Raw genomic sequence first — 18474 nt, 5'->3', positions numbered from 1 at the left:
CTACTTATAATTATTTCTAAGCTATTTAAAAGTACTTTATTAAGCGCCTTAACCCAATACCAATGAGTACGAGTAGCTAAGAAAGGAGAAGAATAACATACAATAGGGTTGACATTTGCCACTGAACCGGAGAACAGAGCATCGTATGTTCGATGAAGAGTGGAACACAAAACATTTTTTTTCTCACATAAATAAAAATGCTATTTGTCGCATTTGACGAGAGAGTGTATCAGTGTTGAAAGAGTACAATATTCAAAGGCATTTATCTACTAAGCATACCGAAAATGGTACAAATTTAACTACGGTAGCAAGAAAGAAAACATTCGATTGATTGATTCAAAATTTATGTAGACAACAAGTGCGGCAAATTAATAAAGACGAAGTTAGTGTAGTTGCAAGTTTTGTTATTACCCATATAATGTCAAAAAGCAATAAACCGTTTTCTGATGGAGACTATATTAATGAATATATTACTGAAGTTTGTGGAAATATATGCCCCGATATTAAACACAAATTTCAGAAATTAATCTCGACGAATTGAAGGAATCGATACGAATTTAATTATTATCGATAGCTCTCGACGAAAGTAACAACCAGAAAGATACTGCACATTTATTAATTTGTATACGTGGATGTAACTCTAAATGTGAAATAATTGAAAAGCTTCTTTCAATGGAATCTCTCAAAGACCGAACTACGGGAGTTGATATATTTGAAAAGATTGAAAATTGCATAACAGAATATAATTTACAATGGAACAAAATTGTAAGTGTAACACCTTAAGGAGCACCAAGTCTAATTGAACAATTAAAGGAAATTCAAGATAAAATCTGCAAAAATTATTCTATTACAATTCATTGTATTATACATCAACAAATATTGTGTAAAAATGTGTTAAAAGTTGAACATGTCACATCTTGATACACAGACAATTCAATATATTGAATCTGAGTATACAGATTTTTCTTATCATAGTCAAATTCGATGGCTTAGCTTAGAAAAAGTACTACAGCGAGTATGGGATCTAAAATATGATATTAATACATTTTTTAAAATCAAAAATATTATGGTCACGGTGAAGCAACTAAAAGCCCTTCCAGAAATGCTTATAATCATGGAATCAACGTTAGGATAAGTACTTCACTAGCCAAGGAGAATACTTTGAAGGAGATTAATTCAAATTTTATGTAATATTATTACTTTGTGCGTAATAAAATTATTAACCATTTTTTGATCACACCTTATATATTGGTATTATATAAATGAAAAATAATTAGCAAACGGATCATTCGGCGTGGTAATGATTGATAAAATCACACCACTAGGCATCAAAACCCAACTATTTAAACAGTAAAATGATAGAAGAATATATCAATGAATTGACAAGGTCAACAAGATTATAAATATGTAGCGTATCAATTAAATTAAAGTAAAACAAAGTATATTAATTTTACAAATATTTAATCAATCCATTACTGATAATGATTACCTGTATCTAGTACAGTGCCATGATATTGGATATTTCTTATAAATCTTTTTTTTCTTATTGACACACAAATAATGGTACACGGTGAAATAAGGTGGTGCTACTATTGCAACGTTCACATGAAGTAATAAATACTGAAAAATTAATGGACTAGTTAAATGGCATCATTTATTCATCGTCTGACCTTTCAGGCACTCACGTCAAAACCTTTTGCGTGATTTTTCTTTTTCTTTATCTTGTTTTATGTCACTGTGCGATATCGTGCATTTTTTTCACCTTGATATTATTTAATACGCACTCTCGTGTATTGAGCAAGCTTCGTGTCGCGTTACGGGAATTGCGTTCGAAAAGTAAAGTGTACACTCGTCTCGATCGACAAACGGTCCACGTGGGAGTTAATAATTCAATCTCGGCAATATGCCGCTTTGCAGTACATGCGATGGAAGTAAACATAAGCTTTTGCTTAGCGCGAAAGCTCTTCCGAGGTGAGCGGGCCACCGGGGAGCTTTGTTATATCGGACGAGCTTTTTGTATATAGAGCGATTTCTCGACGTTTACCTGTCATGCTGTGGTATGTCAACACTCGGATAAGAATGGCCTGTCAATGTTGTCATATTAAACTAAGAGAATTAAAATTGGATTATAAAAATCACGGTAAGTATAATTTAGGCAATATAACACACTATAATAGCCCAATGTTGAAATTAGCCATGTATCCTTTTGAACCCTTTCAACAATTTTTAAATTCTAATGAAAAATATCAAGTAAAGCCTTAAATATTATCCATCATAGTATAGCAATTTTAGTAAAAATAAATATTTGAGAACTTTCCAAAATAAAAAGCGTTAATCAAAGAAGACAATCAGCATCTAATTCGAGATATCTGTGATACATTTTTATATACTATGTAATTAATGCAACAATGAAATATAAATCTTGAAGTCGACAATAGCGTTGTCATACGTAGTGAATGATAGTGGTTGTAAATAACGAAAGAAAGTTCTGCCAATGTAACCAAAGGGTAGTGTAATAATATATATAAAAATCTTGCAGAACACCCAGTATTGCACAAAAACCACAAACTTGCAAAAGTAATTATTAATATATATATATTATATAATAAAACTAACCCTTGCAAGAAGTCAAGAAAATACATTTAGACCTTACATCAATTTCTATTGTTATTCGGACTTGTTTAAGCGTTTGCTATATGATAGATCTAGCTGATAAACGTTTTATAAACATTTTAAGGTTGTGTTTTTAAAGATAATGCGATTGATATAGCATCGAGAGATCAGTATATAGACTCACACGAGCAGAGAAATTCAGAGATTTTCTGACCATCAAACTAAATAATTTCCACTCAATTTAATTTATTTTCATCTCAATAAATTTGTATTGTAATTAAAATAATATAAGACGCTATAATAATATATTATACAATTAAAATAATAATATATTCCATCTATTTTATTCAGTTATTAAAATTCTACTGTTTCGTTTGTAGACTCAGATACATATTTCAGACTAGTAATATACGAGGGATGTCCATGAATACAAAAGGTTAATTAAAGTAAAGCGAATTTTTTCCTCGGTTGAGATTTTATTATGTTATGAATGGCTGTTGATTCTTTATCCAGGCTAGCGCAAGGTTTATTTAGTGATTCGTTTATTGTAGGCAAAAAAAAAACTGCTGTCGTCATTCATCACAACTTATAAAAAAAAGAATAGAAAAAGCATAAAAAATTCATTATAAAAAAATGAGAAGAAGGTCATCCGTTAACACTGATAAACTCATTGGATGAACGTTACTAACAATGCCAATGTAGAGTACATAATAAATGTACATATATATAAAAAAAACTTCTACAAGATATGCAAATATTTGTTCCGATGCAGGTGCAGAAAAAGCGGGATTTTACTACTATCAACCAGCAATATATTTTCTTTTCGAAAATGTAATATATTGTGAATAACATGAATAACCAAAAAATATATTCAAAACAAAAAATCTACAAAAAACCGTTATTCAAAGCAGGTAGCGAAACCTACCAAATTTCATTGTTGCCGGATTGACGCACCTTAGAACACATTGCATCTCTCAACAACTAGAACAGTTCCACCGCAAATCATCCATCTGGGAAGAAGAAAGCTAATTCATATCCTTCCTTTTCTCCGATCATATATAAATCGGAATACTACTATAAAAATGATTTACACTATGGTTTCCATTGTAAATTATAATTCAAGTACATACTTCTGGCTTATAAATACGCAAGAGCTCCAAGTAAAGCAGCCGCTTTCACTTTAATTGTCAGTTTGGGTCCAACCAAGTAATCACCTTCAATCGCAAAGAGTTTAACTCGATCTTTATGACAATCTTTGGCATAAGGTTTTACGGCACAGAGCCACGTAAAACAATTTTTACCGCCCGTAAATTTAATAGTTTTAATTTTATAATTTTAATTTAAAAATAAACTCGTACTAAACCATTGATAACGCACCACAAGAAATGTTCAAAATTATGAACCGGTTACCAAAATATAAATAAAACACCTAGTGCAAATAAAACGTAATAGAGTAATCGAATGTATTAAAATTTTTTGTAAGATTATTAATAACTAAGCTTTTACAATATAAAACAGTGTACGTCACAGCTTTCACTTTTTATCCAAAACACACGCACGCTAAAGGAGTTGATAACCAGTTACTATGATATTACATATATATTATTTTTTTATTTTAAAAATTAAAAACCTTGAAATGAGCATTGCCGCTTCAACAAGAACAAGCAACACAACGATTATTCTCACGCGCATGTATATTATATAGCGAATGTATGTGCGTAAAAATTGGATGCTGTGGCGTACACTGGTAAAAAAATTAATTTATACAGTAAGAAAATTGGTAATTATTTCACCTTCAATATATAAAAACTGCTCTTCATGTCTTAATAAATTCAAATGACTTTAGAAAAGCGTTGTGATATATGACAATATCCGATTGGTGATGTATGATATAGCACTGTTACAACTATCGACTTCAACTAATATTTATATTTATAATTTATGTGGATACTAGTTAAATATTTATTATTTAACTAGTATCCACAAAGATTATAAATTTTATTTGGTTTTCATTACATTTAAGAGTTATTTTACATTCCATAAATAACTTGCAAATAAAAATTATTACAGCAATAAAAACAAATATTTTGATTTAAGTATTATTTAATGATTTTTTTAGTATAAAAAAAAAACATTTTTTGCTAGCTGAATTTTTTTAATTATGTTTTTATTCGCATTCAATTTTTGATTGTAAAAGGCAAATAGCTCGACTTTTTCAAATATAACTTTATAAGCGCCAATAAAAATCAAGTTGGAAGTTATGCGCTTACATAAAATTTTACGAATGTATATTAAATGTTACACATTAAACGAGTGTTATCAAATGCCAAATCATTACTGTTAATTTACGACCGCTAAGGGTAACGAGCCAATCGATGCGAGTATGTAGAGTGAAAAGTTTGCGAAGCAATCACGTAGTTGGATTAACTTTTTGACCTTCGAATAGAAAATGCTTAAATTAGAGTGAAAAAATAATATAGTAGTTAAGTTTATCGGTCGAGCAACAGGATAGGCAACATTCAATAATTACCGTAGTCGAGCGCGACGTTAATAACGTGCCATAGGTATTACGTGTTCACGGTTCGAAGGCGCTACGCCGGAAATCCTCAATAATTAAATATAATTGGTTTATTAAAAAATATATACTTTATCAGTCTCATAATTTATTTTTATAATAAATTATTATTTTATTTTTAAACTGCTTTTCGAGAAAGATAAGATATCTTGAGCTGATGCCATGGCTCTCAGACTGCAATCCACAAAAGCCCTCCTTAGAGGGTCTTGAGAAATGTACGCCAAAATGTATGACATCCTCCAGATATGTGTTTAAGCAATGAAGAATAAGTGTTTTTTATAGTATAACTAGAAAAAAACTGACGTATTTATTATCGCTTCTGCTTGAGTGTCTCAAATCAATTCTTAGGAATAATCAGAAAATATATTATTACTTATTTGGTTTCCAAAAAAAGCACTAAATCATAGTCAAAGTTCATGGCATCACAAGTGTTTTAAATAAAATATTTGAAGAAAAAAACAAAGGCTCAAGCCTTCGATAAGGCGTGGAACAAAAGGCGTTAAATGAGAAAACTTGTACATAAAACGTATGTTTGTTGTTTTTATAGACACTTTAGAGTCAAGTAAGAAATATATTACCTGCGATGTTTATAAGCAGTGGCACCACGATGGCAACAAGTGGAACAATATGTGGTGTATTAAGTTAAATAAGACAAATTTGCAATAGAACGAACAATTAGATGACATTCGTTAGATTTATAGTAACATCGAAAACCTTAATACTGTTATGGATTCACGATTTAAGAGCAGGTACTAAAGCAACTTTACACTCTAGTTAATATCTGCTTCAAAATAAATAACTATTATTGAAATTAACGAGATTGTGAGATGCTTTTCGGTTCAAGCTTATTATTCAAATAATTTTGATTTGAGTTTTGGCATATAGCGAAACAAAATAAGCGGTCTGTTTTGGTCGTTCTGGTATTTTTTAATAGTTAAGCGATAATATATTTTATGCATGCAACGTATAATATATTTTATGCACGATCATAGCAGATATATTTATAAATTGATGATTACCAGTGTATTATATTCTGTAAAAATATGTGTATAAATTTATTTATTTTTAGTAGATTTTCTTTAGTTTTAAATGCGCCATTTACAAAACAGTTATTTTACCACTTGAAGTGACATAGTACAGGAGTTTATAGTTTATTTGTATTATATAACACTTACTTAGCTAAGCTATCTAAAATTCTAAATATAAATAGGGTTCTTGAATCAATCACCGAATTAAAGCGTTGAAGTAGTTTACAACCGATGCTTTAGTTAAAGTTTATGAGGGTTCTTGACCTCGAATTATCGGAATGGCGTAACTTCACACTGAAAGATAAACATATGTATACAAATACCGATTCTTAAAATTGAATATTAAATATACAAAGTATATGAATAAATTAAATAGATAATCTTAAAACTCGGATATTAATCGTATATAACATATTGATAATTTAGCATAAACATTGACTAGAAAAAAATATATATATATAAGAAGCACAAATTATGCATTTTTTCTGACGAAGCGATTCTTACGCATAAAATATGTTTATTGTTATTTATTCGTCATATTAAGAAAGAGAGAATAAACTTTCATAAAAATATGAAGAAATGCGAAAAACCGCGAACATAAACAGGAAAAAGTTTTTAATACAATTTTACGACGTTTTTTAACCCGCAAAACTCCACAAAACGCGGAGTTTTGCGAAATATGTCTGTCACACTGGTTTTTTATTGCATATTCTCGCATATGAATTATACGAAATTATAATAAAAACATAATCTGCGTATTCACTAACTTATACCAGCACGATGGACTAGTGGTTTAGTCGTTGACTAATATATGGACTAAAGTAGTTTTCAATTTCTATCGTATCTGAAAGATCAGGATTAGTAATTATATAATATAATTTAAATTCATATCAACCAACGCATATTAGTTTTTTTAAGTCTCACAGATAAATATTGTGATAAATAATTTAAAAAAATCAAGCTAATGACAATAGGTAATAATTAATTAAATTTAATTAAAATTTTTAAGTTAAGCAATAAATAAAGCAGAAATATAAGATTCATTACACGAGCATTATATATACGATGAATAGCAAAAATATTTAATGCGCAAACAAATAAATTCCGCCGCCCGACGTAATGCAATTCAAAATAAATTTTGATGCGCAACTGCCAATGAAAAATATCTAATTCGCAAAAATCTAAATCTATATTTAGAGCAATTAGTGTATTTTTATTTAAATAAATTTTAAATTCCTAACGCTTCTGGACATCTTTGACCTTTATATTTTTAACGCCAGGGTTGTATTTGTTATTAACACAAAAAACAAATAAATAATAAATGACATACTATACAGCGTTAATTCTACCTCCCTGTTAAATTAAACGAAATTACAAGGTTTATAGCAACAGTTGTTAGATTGGCACAATTTATATATAATAACTGGAAATAATAAAGCATATAATTCTTTATCGATAAAGAATTGTCAATTGTTTTTCTTGCACTATAATATCAAATTTATCAATATCTTTATTTTTAGGAGTCACCTGTAGTGTTTGACAACTATTAACTTTATAAGTTGAAATATATTTGAATCTGCATGATAAAGTACTGTTTTAAAGTAAACACCGTAGTGGGCTCTAAAACAAACACTTTAATTAAACTTTAACGTAACGGCGACATGTTTTCTTTTGTTCCTTGTGGGAGACTTGTGCTAATATTTGCAATAGTGCCTCTGCGGAACAATAGTGCATGTTCAGTTATAGTCTTGTGTATATACTACACTTGAATGCAGCCGATAAATGAGCCTAACTTAATGATTAATTTCTTATAGCTTAATAGATGCCTTAAGTATTTTTGTGGGATATAAAGTAAAAGTATGAGTAAGAGGGTAGTGAATTTCATTAATCTTTTAATAATATATAAAATATTTATGTTCTGATCATTTTTATACTAACATTTCAAAAAGTAGTAGGCAAAAAGAATCATATGCTCCAACCCTCATTAAGAGGTAACGCTTGGGTGTAAAATTATGACATGGTCAATCGTTGCAATAGCAGCACAAAAAAGGCACGCAAAGTTTAATCAAATATCATTGTTCTCGTTTCTGTTTTTTTTTTCGATTATATGGATTTTTTATTTAATTTTACACACATACTATTACATACAATACAAAATACATGCTACTAGTATATAACCATCTATGGTAACAATTTTATTATAAACTACCATATAATTAGAAATAAGAATTTAAAATAAAACGATGACAGGTAATGATGGAAATAATGGACTAAATTCTAATTTAAGTACATTTAGCTAAATAACCTTTGATATGTGCTTTCAGTCTCTAGGTCTAAAGCAATATGTGCTTTGACATTTTTTGGTTTTATTGTAGTTTCCGATACACGAGATTAAATGGGTAAGTGAGGTTACGCAAAATATTTTTATAATAAATCTTCGATTGTTGGTTATTATATTTTTTTAAAGATAAATATAAAAATATGCTATAAATATTATTATCATAGCTTTTTTTATATAAATTGCAATTAAAAAAAGTAGTATAACTAGTGATACTTCAGACTGAGCAAGAATTTATTTTTTGTAATGAGCGCTCTTTCTATTAAATATCGGTTTGGGGTCCGGAATTGCAGCAAGCCATTTAGAGCAAAGTTACAAGATGTATCAAATTTAAGTTTGAACTCCAGATGTAGGCTTAGGTATTTAACGCTAAATTTTCATTCTATGTTATTACATAGAATGAAATATTAATTTATCACCTCTTGAAATATTTATTAAAGTAATAAAATATATCTGTAATTTATTCTCGATTGGTTTAAGACCGTGAGCACTGTAAAATAGCTGTATTATCAGCGTACAGCGTACAGATAAACGCGTATTTTTATTTTGGTATATTCTACGTATAGAATAAGAAGAGAAACGGCCCGAATAAACTTCCCTGTGAAACACCAGCTGGAATATTACGCGGTATCGAGTGTTCATTATTTAGTAAAACAACAGAGCTTCTACTTCTTAGGAATAAGCATATTAAACTATATTATAGTCGGCGATCTTATATTTGTAGTTTGTGAATCAAACCGCCAAACCATGTCGAAAGCTCTTTTTCATAATAAAAAATACTCGTATTTTTTTACAATAAAATTATGTCAAATTAATTTCATGTTGTCGAGTGATTTTCGCGGAAGTCGAAGTATTTGTTAATCATTTTATTTCTAAAAGATTCTTTTAAACGCATAATGATTATTTTTTAAATATTTTACTAAATGACGATAATAAATTAATGGAGTGATAGCTAATTATATTTGTAGGATCCTTATCGTGTTCTTTTTACTGACAGTCTACTACAAATTCGTATGGTTAATAATTTCACGCTGTTTGCTTGAGGCAATACAAATAAACTGCACTACTAATTTGTGAATTTTGGATTAATAACTATAAAACTGTAATTATGTAACCACCGTATTTACCGCATTCAATTTAAAAATACATTGAAAGGATAGGGTTTTGCGACAGTAGAAAAGACACGAGTAAAATCGCTGATCAAGACTATTCCAAATAGAGTATTCCACAATTGTATTGCACATTGAAAGAAAAGCTGGCATAAGTAAATATTATCTGATAGAATCTACTTTGAAGGAAACAATATCAATATTAAAGAATAAATAAACAATATTTGATAGTAATGAAAATTATTATATTTTTTTCTAGCAATATATTTTATTTGACCTTATGTATTTTTCTTACATTAAGTGAAATCAAAGATACGATTTAATATATTATTCATTAACTCTATCTATAATTTACTATTAAAATATGATAATATGATAGATTGGATGGCTAAACTAGCATATTTATTTTTCGGAAAAATAAAAAAAATATTTATATTTATAAAACATGTAGCCAAAATACTGGTATCACTTACAAAAAACTAGAGTTTTTATTCTGGTATTCTCTTCTATTCAATATACATTATTTGCGTCAAGGTTTGTATTATCTTTAAATAATATATGAAAAGACTAGGTAAACTAGTGTTATATAAATAGAATGCGAAAAATATTTATTATTCAAAAAACATTTTCGCTAAGTCGTTATTGATCGAATTTAACTGCACTCACACCGCACATATAATAAGTACATAAAAATGTTTTTTTTCGTGTACCGATTAAATTTGATTTTAAAATTTATGTTTCTACAATATATGTACTTGCTATCAAAATTTATGGTTAAAATATATTTAATGTTAAATAAAAAAATGTCAGAGGGCATCGAATCAGATTTAATTAAATCGGCATGTTTAACAAAGTTACATTCTTTCGGAACGAAAAACTTTTGGGTATATTTTATTTTGCCGTTAGCGACATTATGTTTGATTTTAATTAAAATGAATTGCAGGATTTACAGCAAAATTTGGTATGCTTAGCTCTTGGCGTATTTTCTTTATTCATCAAACGTCACTTTGAATATCAAAAACAATAAATAAAAATGATGCATATCTTAATTCAATTAGGAAATATATAAGAAATTTTACTGCATCTATAAAAGGTACAGTTATAATTGTTTGTATTTAACTAAGAATCAAATTAAAATGATCAGAATACTAATCATCTTAAAAAAACATACATTAAATAAAAATGATAAAAAATATACACAATCATTTAAGCGATTTTAAAATCATTAATTTAGGAAAGCAAAAAAAAATATATTTAAATTATTTATAAGTTATTTTGATCATTTACTATCATTTATTATTTTCTTGAACAATCCCTGAGACTTGTTAAAAACTAATCCAAGCGGTTTACGCAAGACTTCAATTTGATTTATCATTAAGAAACTTAAAAAAAAAGACAAAGCTATAAATAAAAAAAAGTCTAAAAGTGTTAGATACAAGGTGGTGAAATATTTTAGCCGAGTTACAAGTCTAATTAGAAACGTAATCTGGAATTGTCATAGTAAAATATAAACTCAATATTGGATAACTTTGGATTCTTCATAACGTCTGGGCAATTGTGAGCACTGGCCATTTTATTATGTTACTGTTATATGACAGTAATTAAAAAAAAAATCATCGACGTGAAAAGGTCAGTAAAGTGTTTATATATTTTATTTAAATTCGATTAAAAATATCAAAGAAACAATATATGTTCTCAGTTTGATTTCTCACAATTATCTTCACGAGGAAAACATTAAAAACTCCACCTGTTACCTTATTAACAATGAAAGCGTTTGAAAGTACTTCATTTGCAACTTTATATTTTAGATTTTAAGAATCCCTGTTACATTACAGTTTTATTATTATAATAATTCTGTTTTTAATTGATCGTTTTGTCATAACTTATTTTTACTGAATCGTCGAGGTTTTTACCTTCTATCATATATTTTAATTACACAATTTTAATATACCATAAACTTTAATTACTGTAAAATATTCCATCTCCTCGTTTTTCATAGCATTTATATTTTTACTGTAGCTGAATAATATAATAAAAATACCGTATGATTCTAAAATGAGTTTTTTAAAATAACAATTTAGATGTTCAAATAGAAAAGTTTTATTTAGTTGTGGCCACCGTTTTCTAAACTATCTAGTTACGAAAACGATGTTTTTGGAAACTAAATTTTGATCTACTTCAGTGTTGCCATATAGTGAACTTCCAGTCGAGGGCAAAAGCAATAAAATCGTGCCGTCGCGGTGAAAAAGTTTAAATACAGACTTTTTAACAATATTACGAGTGAGAATCAAAAAAAGCACATCTAAACCGTATTTTGACCAATAGGAGAGCGCAAAAAACAATTATCACTTCTCAGAAGGCAAAAATTCACGTCAAAAGCAATAAAATCGTGCCGTCGCCTTCGCAGTGGGAACGCTCGTTACCGAGCGTTCCCACTGCGACGGCGCCAGCACGATTTTATTGCTTTTAACGTGAATTTTTGCCTTCTGAGAAGTGATACTTGTTTTTGCGTTCTCCTATTGAGCAAAATTCGGTTTAAATATACTTTGATCAGCTCTCTTATATTAGAAATCCATAGTAATATCAGTAAGGATAGTTATAATATTTTTACATACTGTAATATCGAAATACAGACCAACTGTGGAGCAATATGTGAGATGCGATGTACTTATTCTTTCGCTTATTTTCCTCTGAGAGATGGGTTGGCTTAGTTTGTATCTTGTATTTGACCTGATGAAAGTTCTGAAACTGTAATTAGTTTTAAAACTTTCATTAGGTTAGGTTTGGGTTTGACAGCAAATGGACGTTTCTTAACTGTCAAATTGAGTTTTATAGACATTTTAGAGCAGCATATTTGCGCCTATTAGTTAAATTATATTTTCACTTGTAGACATATATATACATATATACTAGTGAAAATATAACTTTACCAAAAAATGCATATATTCGTTGTAAAATTTATACATCAGATGTAAAAAAATAATTAATAGTATGTAAATATATATATTACTGCACATAGAAAACTTAAAAGCATATATATTTACTAGCAGTTGCCAGATAATTTATACTTTTACAGGTAAAAATATACATCTACTGGTGAAAATGTATTCTGATATGATTTTACTGAAATGACATATTTAAGAAAATATTTTCGGGATAGATTCGAGACTGTTTTTACTAGATTTTATTTTAGGAAGAAGCACAATAAAATTAATTGCGTCTCTACCGACAATCAAAGATCCTCAAACAGAAATTTAATTGATTTTTTGAAAGGTGAATTTAACAGTGAGCTAGATCGCAACGCACAGTGTGTGTCTCAGTGTCATAAAACTTAATACAAGTAAAAGTAAAAAATATATATTCCTTTAAGTAAATATATATATTTAATTTCCCTTGTATTACTTTTAATAGTAATGAATATTTCACGGTAGGATATTCTATATTATTGATCTCTATTCTAATATGCTAAGCACTGGCGTGACATACATTATATAATTTAAAATGTGAGTGCGCATATTTGATGTCTTATTATAATATTTATTACTTGAAACTGCACATTCGATATATCAATAATCAAATTGCCAAGAATGTAAGAAAATCTCACAGAGTCTAGCTTTTAGTAAAATATTACAGCATGATATTTATCAATGCTGAACGGTAAGCAGTTTATTAAAGCTCATATTCATAAATATAAGAGTCAGGAATTTCAACATTTTAAAATCTTCAGAATTAAATAAAAAATATATATAAAAACTGGATAACCTAAAATCCTATTACATTTTTAAAATATAATCAAAGTCTAAATTAACCAATTTTCAATCATCGATTAAGTTAACCTTTACTATCATATAATATCAGCATATAAATTTATGCGTTTTAATGCAAAAAAAAACCTCGCAATAAAAGCGAAATTCAGTCTGATATAGTCAGTGGTGAATTGGTTTTTAGAGTTTACGACCACGCTAACAGTCTAGGAATATAGTTGATGCCACCCCTAGAACGGTTATCTGCGCCGCGGGGTTGGTTGTAAAAATATAACCACCGGGAGTATTTAAACGTATATCTCTAGCATTAGTTAGTTTTCCTGTCTGCATTCTGTATGGAATCTCAGACACAAAGCAATTGGAAATTCATACACGCTCGTGAATATTTCCTGTGTCATGTGTGTACAACGACTCACTTTAATTATGATGAGTAATCATAATATAATATGTTGTGTTGTTCTTCGTATAAAATGATGCATATGCTAATTATAAATGTATTGAAGGTTTATTTTTAAATCTCATCATCATGGCTTAACACGTTTTCACAATGCGTCATAATGATCTATATATGTATATAATACATATATGTATTGCTATAAAATGCAGTGTCACTAATTTTATGTTGAAGGTTAGTTTGTTGTCTTAAATAAAACTAAGAGACTATCAGCTATAGGCTTAAAGTTAAAGTTTATTGATAAACTTTATTGAAACGTCATAAAATAATTGTAATCGCAACAAGTCAACTGTGACTCTAATAAAGAATGATATTTTTGAGTCTAAGAGACACGTGTTAGAGAAAGTAATACGATAATACCCCCAGATCATAGGACACTTCCCTATTAATAACATTATTTCCAATAAAAAAATTATGTAATTGTTTTATATTGTTATATAACTCTTTGTTTTCGTATGCATACGAGTTTTGATCCAGCAAGTCTGTTTATAGACTAAAACCACGGACACCCCTTTTCTTACATCTAATTAGCATAATCATATAAATAGGGGAATATCCTTTGTTCGTCAGCATTCCTACTAATTACTTCAAACCATACGGTCAGTCGTCTGACGACCCCCTAAATACAGATTTTCATCGAGTACCCGCAAATATATAACATAATCAAGGAGATGCAGCGTTTGTTGCTACCCGAGCGAGTGACATTTGCTTGAGCCCGTATATATAACAGTTGTTTAAATTAAATTAAAGCAAAACTTTCCATAAATATACATATCGCTAGAGAAATATTTCATATTTCACTCCCAACTTTTTAGTGAGATAAATGGAATGTCACACCGAAAATTATTGTATATTATACTACATTATGCCACAGAGCGTTAGTTTTAATAATTTTGTTTTTGAATTATACTATGTAACTTGTTAATAGTTTATTCGTTTAATGAATATGATATAGTACGACATAATAATTACACTCTGATTCTAGGATTTCAGATCCCGCCCAAGCAGTAATTGCACCGCTATTTTACGAACACTGCTACTAGAGTCTCCAATTCGAGTAATCGAGTACTCGATACTCGAGTATTTTTGTCTATTTTTCAAGTACTTGATAATCGAGTATTTTGAAAATTACTCGATTAATACTCGAAATTAAATTTTTTTTAAATATTTCAGAAACAAAAATAACTTTAACTCGGTCCGGTAAAGGTTAACGTCTTGCTTTTATTTGGCGTGTATGTCCGAAGTCCCGAGCTAGAGCATTTACTATCAGGTATAATTTTTTCATAGTTCCATAGTTGCATAGTTCCGGTCGTCGGCTATGTTAGTGGGTACGACGGATAAATTTCTTTTGTGTTTTCTGTTCGACAGTCCCGACTTATCTAATTTATGGCAATGAACAATATGAAATATCAACAAAAAAAATTTTAGGTTTTATGACTATGCAGTTGTAGCGTAAAGTGTTGTCAATTGTTTGTACTGATCCCTTAGCTTAAAATATAAATCAAAACAATTGTGTGTTTTAAAGGCATTTAAAGTAAAGTCAGTTCTTTGCAAACCGTTTAGCTCTAGAGTGAAAGGGATTCACCCAAATACATCTTCGAAGGATATAGATTTAACTTCTTCGCATTAATCAGAAGGAGTAGAATATTGTATATTGTTAAGAAAAAAAATCTATTCAAGAAGAATTACAAAATGCTATTTTGTCAATAGTCGAAGGAAATAAGAGAAAAGCAGAGAAGGGAATGAAAGAAGAGAACATAAAAAGAGAGTTCAAAAAATTTTATATCTATAAAAAGCGAACAGATATAAATTAGAAACCTAATCCAACGCGTTAATGACAGTAAGACCAACATCAACAGCAACGGAAAGGGTTTTTTCCATAACGGGAATAATAAAACCAAAGGTTAGCAGTAATATTAAATTCGAGACACTTTTTGCATTATTGTTTTTAAAAAGTATGTTCGTGAAGTTAAAATAATTGTAAAAATTAACATACTAAGTATTTTATTTATTTATTTATATGTGCACGAATTTGAATATTAGCTATTTTGGTACATTTGGTAAATACTCGAAAGTACTCGAGTACTCGAGTATTTTAAAATTTTAATATTCGATACTCGAGTAGTTGATGGTTCTGTAGCAGAACCATCTAACTGCTACCCTTTATTTACTACACGCTCCATTTCAACTCATTGTAAATTTAGATGTTAGCTATCAAATATTACTAGTGAAAAACACAACCGAAAATTTTAGAAAGAGCTCGGAAAACCTGGCCGGCTATGCAACTACATCAGCGTTTTGATTAAATCGACAATTTCATTTTACAATCTCAGTATATACACATAATGAGTGTTTTATAGAAAGGCATATACAATGCACGTGCAGATTATTAAATTATTATCTGTAGCGCGCTTCGTCGACGTTCCACAAAGTCACCGCTTCAAAAATTCGTCTTTAAACACGACATTTTAGCAGTGTAACTTTATTCACATATACGTAGTAAGTAGATGCACACTACACTTTGTGGTGCTATGGCAGATGCATTCTGTGTATATGGTGACGTCGTTGCCGACACACGACAAAGTGCATTTGCATTCAACGCCATATAAACGAGACGGCTAGAATTTATCTCACAGCGTCTAATAGTCCGGCCGATGTCGATATCGAATTTTCGTATTGGGTGGGAGGGAGATGTACAATAAGACGGTAAATGTGAAATAGATTTGCAAAGCGCTTTACTTACACGGAGAAGTGATAGATGAAACAGCGCCAGCCGACTGGTCTCTCCAGAAAATTGTACACTTGTCCTTGGAAAGTGGCCCTGCCGGCGTGTCTTCGTTGCTTACGCACCAGGTATCTTCCAGCTGCTCCCCACTCGCGAGGCTGCTCAAGGAGTAGGGCAGCTAAAAATAATAAAAAAACAAGTGAATATAAACATATATATTAAAAAATTTCATGTTTACAATGCCTCTATTTTTAAATAACCTGGTTTTGATGGTCATTTATTCGTTATTTTTGCTGCTGGTATCACTACTGACACTTTTAAGAAGTGGCAGCACTAGCAAAGTGTTAAATACAAAATTACACGTATCATAAATAAATGTATAATAATTATTTTAACGATATATAACAGTTTAGTTATATCAAAACGTAAGTAATTATTAAATATCTATCAACTTTATTAAGTTTATTGTTCATAACTTAATTAATAGTTTTGCCATTTTAACCCTAAAATTGTGTTTTTAGGTATGGCCAGGATGTTTAGTGTTTAATAATAAAGACATTATTATTGAACACTAAACATTCCCAAAGGAAAATATCAGCCACTGTATGCGTTTCGAAGCCTGTGGTTAACAGGATTAAGAAAAAATCGACGAAAACCTGCTCTTAGAAGTGGATTGTATTGGAAAATGTAGCAGAAAGCGAATCACCAAACCTCGTACTGACCGCAAAATCAGAGATTTCTGTCTCCAAATTTTCAAATAGAGTTCTTTTGATATACAACGAAAAAGGCATCAGTCTCCAAAAGAATTGTCCAGAGGGTCATAGTCCAGCTAAAAAATCTTGCTTCATGGTAGCTATGAGAAAAAAGCGGCTGGAATGGGCCAAAGCACACAAGCACATGACTATTGAAGACTAGAATCATTTTATTGGTTTTTAAGCTTTTAAAAATTCCATTTTTGTGAATATGGTATTTTTTCAGGTGTGCTTTTCTGATAAATCAACGTACGTCAGACGACGCCACACACCCTGTCAGTATCATGGTGTGTTCAGTCATCTTCTCCAAGGGGATAAGGCGCCTCTACATCGTGTAAGGGACTATGAAGCAGGACAAGTACTGGAAAATCAGTTCCTGCCTCAAGTCGGAGAATAGCTTCCTGGTGGGCAGGAGTTTATGTTCATGCACAAATCCACACCCTGCCATAAAACCAGGAGTGTCACTGCATTCCTGGCTGTAAAAAACGTGCAGGTTTTGTCATGGCCAAGGAATTCTCTTAACATGTATTCTATTGAAAGCCTGTGAGAGCCCACGAAGGGCGGGGCAAGGGGGTGATTATAAACAAGCAGCAGGTCATCTAAGCTCTCATACGGGTGTGGTATCACTCTCCTGAGCTAAGACAAAATGCAAAAATGTGAATTGAAAGTATGTCACGACGTATACAAGGTGTAGTTACGACAAAAAAACGGTATTACAAAATTTTCACTTTTTATGTGATAATGTTTAAATATAATTAAATGCAAAAAAATAATAAATATGGTGTTAAAATGTTCTTAATAATAAATAATATTTACTGTGTCTAAAATCATAGATATATTTTTTTATGAATATAGTAAAAGCGATTTTTTTTCATAGGCGCCTCGATTAATATGGCATCCTACTGTACTATAGAAGAAAGAAAACAATAAAAACAAATTAAAATTAAATGATAAAAATCGGACCAGCTCCTCGTAGCTGACATTAAATAGTGCAGTTTCTCAACATGGGGCATACGCCCCACCGGTGGGGCAAGGTTCAAATTCAAGGCGCAAATGTCAGCATGGCGCGTGCTAAAATTTTCGAATTCAATTCTGTATTCTGTAAAGTTTATAAAT

The 18474-nt window shown here is 30.0% G+C and overlaps 1 protein-coding gene across 3 annotated transcripts in view; it reads right to left on the bottom strand.

Annotated features, from left to right (window-relative positions):
* The window catches only part of LOC148232089 (potassium voltage-gated channel subfamily KQT member 1-like), a 157055-nt gene that overhangs the window by 72289 nt on the left and 66292 nt on the right, over positions 1-18474 (bottom strand). For all 3 annotated transcript variants that reach the window (XM_088193742.1, XM_088193746.1, XM_088193753.1), the window contains exon 3: positions 16625-16784. Coding sequence is in view for 1 of the 3 variants with exons in the window: in XM_088193753.1 (XP_088049879.1) it covers positions 16625-16784 (160 nt within the window). In the remaining 2 variants the exon portion in view is untranslated. The remainder of the gene's footprint in view (positions 1-16624; positions 16785-18474) is intronic.

This window comes from Plectrocnemia conspersa, unplaced genomic scaffold (assembly GCF_051122295.1).
Source record: "Plectrocnemia conspersa isolate PC_06_02 unplaced genomic scaffold, ASM5112229v1 ptg000009l, whole genome shotgun sequence".
Taxonomy (NCBI): Eukaryota; Metazoa; Arthropoda; class Insecta; order Trichoptera; family Polycentropodidae; genus Plectrocnemia; species Plectrocnemia conspersa.
This window is presented reverse-complemented; position numbering and strand designations above follow the sequence as displayed.